Source organism: Saccostrea echinata, unplaced genomic scaffold (genome assembly GCF_033153115.1).
Source record: "Saccostrea echinata isolate AGI-Se365-2 ecotype Australia unplaced genomic scaffold, CSIRO_AGI_Sech_v1 ptg000015l, whole genome shotgun sequence".
Classification (NCBI taxonomy): Eukaryota; Metazoa; Mollusca; class Bivalvia; order Ostreida; family Ostreidae; genus Saccostrea; species Saccostrea echinata.
The window spans coordinates 1,601,847-1,608,923 of record NW_026889764.1 but is presented as its reverse complement, the minus strand read 5'-3'; the positions used below and the strand labels follow the sequence as shown (position 1 = coordinate 1,608,923).

General features: G+C 33.7%; 1 protein-coding gene across 1 annotated transcript; it reads right to left on the bottom strand.

Moving 5' to 3' along the window:
• Positions 1 to 1,398: 1,398 nt before the first annotated feature.
• LOC133187700 (NADH dehydrogenase [ubiquinone] 1 beta subcomplex subunit 11, mitochondrial-like) lies at positions 1,399 to 6,233 on the bottom strand. The gene is made up of 3 exons (XM_061323104.1): positions 6,008 to 6,233; positions 4,136 to 4,272; positions 1,399 to 1,705 (listed from the first exon to the last, which is right to left on the bottom strand). The coding sequence occupies exons 1-3, from the start codon at positions 6,221 to 6,223 to the stop codon at positions 1,549 to 1,551; spliced, it is 510 nt and encodes a 169-aa protein (XP_061179088.1). The 5' UTR covers positions 6,224 to 6,233; the 3' UTR covers positions 1,399 to 1,548.
• Positions 6,234 to 7,077: the final 844 nt, after the last annotated feature.

Genomic DNA, 7,077 nt, shown 5'->3' with positions numbered 1-7,077 from the left:
CAGAGTAAGCCAGGCATTTGAAAGTACTTAAATTTACGCTATGTCAGGAAGCTTTCACACTAGATGTAGTTTAATCCTTTTGACCCAGTCGTTCTTGAGATTTTTATGACACCTACCCCATCTATGCCTTTCTTTGATTATCTTCCCTTTCAAAATGCCCTCGCCCCTCATTTGAACAAAGAATGGAGGCATCCAAGGAGAGGGCAATCCCCCACTCTGAGAAAGGAAATTTTTTCAATTCTAAGATTTCCATGAAAAGATATTTTTTTCAAAAATCGTATTGTCAGTATCATCTTTTACATACTTGCTTTCTTTATTTTATTTAATAACATTGATAAATAATTTTATTTTCACTTATGGTTTAAGGTATGTGAAAAGAAAAAAAAAAACCCACAGGAAAAGCTCATATTTAGAGATGCATATTTCAGCATTAAACTGAACGCGTTAACCAATACGCTACGAGGTCTTCTTGTCATTGATGTGTGTCAGTGTGCTTTAAATAAACGAATTTATGGAAACAAATATTTTTTTCAGAAATGTTCAATTTTTGTATTGAATGAAATATTCAGTTTCCTGCAATACTTCAAAATACTTCAATACGTTTTGAAAAGTAAGGCAAATTTTACATTTACTTTTCCATCATTTAAACACTGATGTACCGGTAGAATGGAGACTTGTCCCATTCATATTAAAAAATCATTTTTTATAGCACCAATAAACCCATTTTCCACTAAATATGCATAACTGTCATCTTCAAAAACAATTATTAATTAATAAGTCATGTAATAAATTAAATGAATCAAATATGTTGAAGATGACATTACTGACAACATATTTTTCTGGAACTTTGGAAATTAAGAAATATATTGTCTCAGAGTGGGGTATTGTCCTCGCCTTTTGCACCCTCTTTCTTTGAATCCCCTTGAACCAAGGTTACTCGATCTATGCCAAGTTTGGTTGTAATTGGTCCAGTGGTTCGATAAAATATTAACGACGGATAACAGACAAATTTCTATCAGAAAAGCTCACCTGATCACTTCACTCCAGAGAGTTTAAAATGGCTTGGAAATGATGTAACTTTAATGTTTAAGCAATCTTAAAATTTATTCAAAACCATATAAAATATGGTGGAAGAGTAAGAACCCATAGATGGTCATATAATGGAATGACTTGGGTGACTTTTAATCATTTACAAACTTCATATATACATGTACATCCTCAAGAGAATAAGTACTGCATATGGGAAAAACTGGACTGAAAAGTTAATGCCTTGGAGCACTAATATCAGTATGAAAAATTCATTTTTACAAACATTTTACAGTGCAATCATCTAATTAATCATAGCAAAAATTGTACCAGACCTTTAAAAAACCTTAAGTAAACATGAATGACAAAAACTCTTGTTATCATTTTTTAAATTTTGTAACAATACACATCTCAAATACAGTGAGGGGATTTGTACTTCACACTTTTAAAAATACATATAAATTTATCTATACAAAACAAAACATGAATTTTATTTTTTGAGTCCTGGAGGAGGATCAGCTTTTAGACCACGATGTCAATGTCCAGTGCCTCAATCTCCTCCTCTGATGGCAGGACTATTTTACTGGGATCAATAAAGTTCTTGTCAATATGAGGTAATCCTTTACTCTCCCTTTCCTCAATCAACAACCTAGCTTCCCTCACATACCAGCTCTGTAAACTGCAAGTAGAAGGTGTCAAATAACATTCAATAAGTTGTCAAATGGACTGAATAACACTGCTAAATATTTTGTTAACAAGAAGTTTTTTGACCTTGACAATCACCTGGTATATGCAATATAAAGTTTTTCCACAATGTATAATCTGGATTTTGGCCATCTTTAAATTATGTGATATACAAATAATTATTAAACTTTTCCCTCTCTGCTGTTATGCTTTTTGTCTCTTTAACATATACAAGACAATTTTTCTTCTTAAGAGATTCATGAAGGGTTCAGAGTGTATTTTAAATCACTTAAGCCTTATTGTTGGTAACTGTTACAAATGTTCACCCATTCTCCATTAATATTTCTTGCAACACAATCATAAACATGGAGATTTAGAAGTAAAGGACTGAAGATAATAATAAGAAAGTTTCTGCAAAATACCCCACCCACCCCTATCCCATACTACCCCACCTCAAATAATTTTTTTTAATTTGTAAGGAGGAATGCTTCACTAAAATTTTATTTAATGGATCTTTAAGAAATTTACTTTGAAATATGATTTATTAATGGAAAGATTCATATATAAACTCCTAAATTATTTTATATGAATTTTATTGGGGGGGGGGGGGGGGTTCAGAGAAGATGCTTTTGATTTTTAAATTTGCCATAAATAATTCCACAATATAAATAAACATATTAAAAAAATAAACATATATCAAAAACATAGGTAATCAAAGATTACGAAGCTCACCTCGATGAATGTTATCTACATGTAAGGCAAATTTCACATCATATTTTTTATCTAGTTAGGGTACATCCCAAGATCAATATCCATGCAGGTTTGATTTAATTATAGACCTGCTCAAAAAACTTTTGACCTGTTTAGTAATCAAGAAAATTTTGGTCAGTTCCAACATCCAAAGCAAGTCTGGAAGTTTTCATCCTTAGATGCACCATCTATGCAAGTTTAATCATAAAAGGCCATAACATTATATAGCTACTCAAAAAAAATTACCCTGGTCACTCATCTGGAAAATGTATGTCAGATTCAGAATCCAAAGCAAGTCTGGAAGTGTCCATCCTTAGATACAACATCCATGCTAATTTGGTTAAAATATGGCTAAAATTCACTCATGTGGAAAATCTAGGTCAGATCCAGCATTCGAAGCAGGTTGATTAGTGTACATCCTTAGATGAATCATCCATGAAAGTTTGGTCCAGGTAGGGCTTATAGTTACTTGGGAACGAGACTACTCCTAAATCTAAACCTGGTCTCACATGTGGAAAATCTAGGTCAGATCCAGCATCCGAAGCAAGTGTGGTAGTGTCCATCCCTGGATGCATCATCCATGCAAGTTTGGTCCAGGTAGGGCTTATAGTTACTTGGGAATGGACCTGCTCCTAAAACTTTAACCTAGTCACTCATCCGGAAAATCTAGGTCAGATCCAGCATCCGAAGCAAGTGTGGTCATGTCCATCCCTAAATGCCTCATCCATGCAAGTTTGGTCAAGGTAGGGCTTATAGTTACTTGGGAATGGACCTGCTCCTAAAACTTTAACCTGGTCACTCATCTGGAAAATCTAGGTCAGATCCAGCATCCAAAGCAAGTTTTGTAGTGTCCATCCCTAGATGCCTCATCCATGCAAGTTTGGCCAAGGTAGGGCTTATAGTTACTTGGGAATGGACCTGCTCCTAAAACTTTAACCTGGTCACTCATCTGGAAAATCTAGGTCTGTTCCAGCATCCGAAGCAAGTTTTGTAGTGTCCATCCCTAGATGCATCATCCATGCAAGTTTGGTCCAGGTAAGGCTTATAGTTACTTGGGAATAGGACTTGCTCCTAAAACTTTAACCTGGGACGCTGACGCTAATGCCGACACCGACGCCGGGGGTATAGCAAAAGCTCATCTCGACTTCGTCGAGGTGAGCTAAAAAGGTCAGATAGACATTTTTTAATTTTTTTCTTTTAACCCAAAGGTGTTAGTGTCCAGACATAACTTTGTTTGGGATTCACACATAAATATCTACATAATATATATATATATATATATATATATATATATATATATATATATATATATATATATATATATATATATATATATATATATATATATATATAAATTTATAAGATATAAATAGATATATATACCGGTATATACATTTACAGTACCCTAAACCAGTACAAAGTCATGGCAGCTTTGTCAGAATTTCCGGTGCAGTCTGAGTGAAAATATAGCAAGCAATCACTTGACTTCTGATGAATTACTCAAGGATAATTCATATTAAGAAGTTTGAATATGTATACATATAATAACAATTTAATTTAATAAGTGTTTAACAATGACAAATCCTTCTCATTTAGGCATGCAACCATTTCATTTTATGAAGTTGATAAATAGAGAGGGCATTATACAGAAAGTGAGCATTTTACATGTACCTACCCTGCATCATTTAAAGCAAAGTTGAAAACAGCAATACCAAGAGCTAGAGGGCAAACAAACCAAAAAATCCATGAAGAGTGATAGTGGAACTTGTCTACCTCAGCATTATTTTCCTCAAACCCATAATAAATCCGGTTCTGCAAAAAAAGAATTTCAGAATTATTTATTTCCTCCTATCTAGCTAAAATCAATTTAGAATAAATTCATGTACAGTTAATCTACTAAAATAAAATGATTGCTAAATATTAAATCTTAAATTTAAAATTAAACTTAAAATCTTAAATCAAATTTTATACTTACTTTAAATTTACCATACAATATCTAGAACATGAACACTAAGCTGCAGATCTGTAGCTCACTGACTGGACAAGAGCTACAAATTTATGTATTATGCAAAGTAACTACATATTTGTGCACAAAAAATGTGCACAATTCAAAAGTTATTCTTCCATACTTTTAAGCTGTCATCTCTAAATGTTATTGGCAAGCAAATTTTTCCCTGGCACATTTAAATTATTTAAGTTAGGATCACACACTAACATTTTGAGATGGTTGCTTAAAATACAAAGATCATGAAGATATCTCACAAACCTTGCACATATTTTGTGCACAATTACAAATACAATTTATCAATAGCTGGATCTCAAGCTTGCTGGTCAGTTTTTTAGACACGTGGGCAGTATCAAGTCATCTCACAATCTGACTGACTCTTAACCACGTCAACTCGAACCACACGACAACTTACCAAAGAGCAAAGTCAACTAGAAACCAGCGTCTTGGTTACAAATTGCAATTTGCCTTTTGGTTACGAGTTGATGGATGGGGGTTTGGAGTCGGTCAGCTTACAAGCTGAACAGAAACCTAGTGTGCTACAGACCTGCAGAGCCTACTCCTTTTGTAAATTATTTTGTTTACAAAGAAATTTAACAAATTCAGTTGTTTATTTTGCCTCATCTTTCCTAAATTTAGCATTCTATTAAAAACTCATTAAACATATAATCCAGTTGCTATTTGAACTTTTTCACTGTATGTGATTTTTTGTTATAGTTGCAAACACTGCAAACCTTGCAGAAAATATACTAGATCTATTAACGCTTTAATCAATAACATTTATTTATGTATCTGGCTTCAATAACAAACTGTTGTTTATCGATACATATTTTCGAAGTTCAACAATAAATGTCATATGAAATTAAGGTTGAACAGGTCTGGTACAATCACTAGATTTAGCTATGTAGCTTAAATTACCTACATAGCTTTATTTACCTACCTGAAGTAGCTTTATTTAGCTACCAATTCAAACTTTTTTCTTGAATTATCATTTTTCTCAGAATGTACAGAAAATCCCAATTTGATGCAGTGATAATTTTCAACTTTAAACTCATCTGAAAACAATTCATGAAAAAATCACTCTTGAAAATGTGTCTTTTTCTGCGCAATTGCAATCAAAGTTCTGAAAGCTATAGGGTTATATACAACAGTTAATTTGTGACCTAACAGTTACTTCTTGAATGATATAACAAAGAAGACCAGTTCTGGTTAACATGATAATGGATTGGTAATTATTCAACACATGTGAAGTAATCATACTTATCCACGCCTCATCGCACACAAGTTGTGGACAGTTACTCAAACACTAGAAATACATCTGCTTTAGATTCCTTTTTTAAACATCCCTAGTATAAATATTAATAGTCATATGCTTGCGACTTTTTGTCTTTATTAAATAAAAAGCAAAACTGTGAAAAATTGGATTGAAATAGCTAAATAATACCTGAGGTAGGTAAATAAAGCTACGGTAGGTAATTCTACCTACGTAGCTAAATCTAGTGATTGTGCCTGACCTGTTGAACACATTAATGATTTGCTTACCTTGGGTGAATCTAAATTATCATCTTTGAAGTGTTCCTCTAAGCGTTTGTGGAGATCTTTTCGCTTAGTTTCGTCTGCTATGTCGGCAGGGGTAAAAGAGATGCTTTCTTTTTTGTCAGAAGTAGATACACATCGAATGGAATGGCGCTGAATAAAGCGTTTGGCTCCAATCAGTTGTTGATGGAGCCGACTTGTCCTTCTCAAGAAGGTCGCCATTTTGTTTTAATTTGAAGATAAAAAGAAAACCAATATCGATGAGATTCCGGATGCATCAAGTTCTGTGTCCATTTATTTATTTATTTTCAATTTTAAGTTATGCGTCATTCATCAAATTTATCTGTAAGCATCGCAAACATTTTATTACATTTACCGACATTACAAGTTCTTATCATATATACATGTGTAAAAATCAGTCACAAACTTGAAAAAAAAAATGGGGGGGGGGGGGGTCAGCAGAGAATAGTGCCTCAAAGTTTTGCAACAGAATCTTTAACAAGCAAAAATAGTTTCATCCTACGAGCACTTGCTAGTTACTACATTACCACTTCGACCATGAAGTGGGGGCACAGTTGGGGGACTGTGTATCTTCCAGCTTAGTGATAAAGACCTTTAAAAAGCAACAAACAAGACCGTACTATACCTTTCGGATGTTTTTATTATTCCTATAAAAAAAGGGGGACACAACAAAGTTATTCTTGTCTCCGTTTCAAGAGTGGGTTGGGGGCATGACACCCCCACTTAGGAACTTTAAATTACTCTTATTCCTAGTGAATTTCACAGATTTCACACATTCTCTTTTATTATCAGAGAGTGTGAAATTTTATAAAAACTAGTTTTAGGTTTCACTTGTAATACTTTGTAAATGTGTCGTAGAAAAATGTTTTATTTAAAAAAAAAAAAAGATAAAGAACCCTTGGGGTACGGAACACGTGGGGGGGGGGGGGGGGGTCCGTCCCCAAGCACCTGAGTGTGCCTCGGACTGGATATTGTAGACTTTTCGTCAAATGTACATAAATTCATTAAATACCCAGTGGATCTTATAATACTTCACATTAAGAGAGGACTTTTAG

Bases quoted from the DNA above. Each gene is read 5' to 3' on its own strand.
- LOC133187700 (XM_061323104.1), bottom strand. From the start codon at position 6,223: ATGGCGACCTTCTTGAGAAGGACAAGTCGGCTCCATCAACAACTGATT. The intron at 4,273-6,007 runs GTAAGCAAATCA...CTTTTTTTGCAG, and splicing joins ATAATTTAGATTCACCCAAG to AACCGGATTTATTATGGGTT. The intron at 1,706-4,135 runs GTAGGTACATGT...TTCTACTTGCAG, and splicing joins TTTGCTTTAAATGATGCAGG to TTTACAGAGCTGGTATGTGA.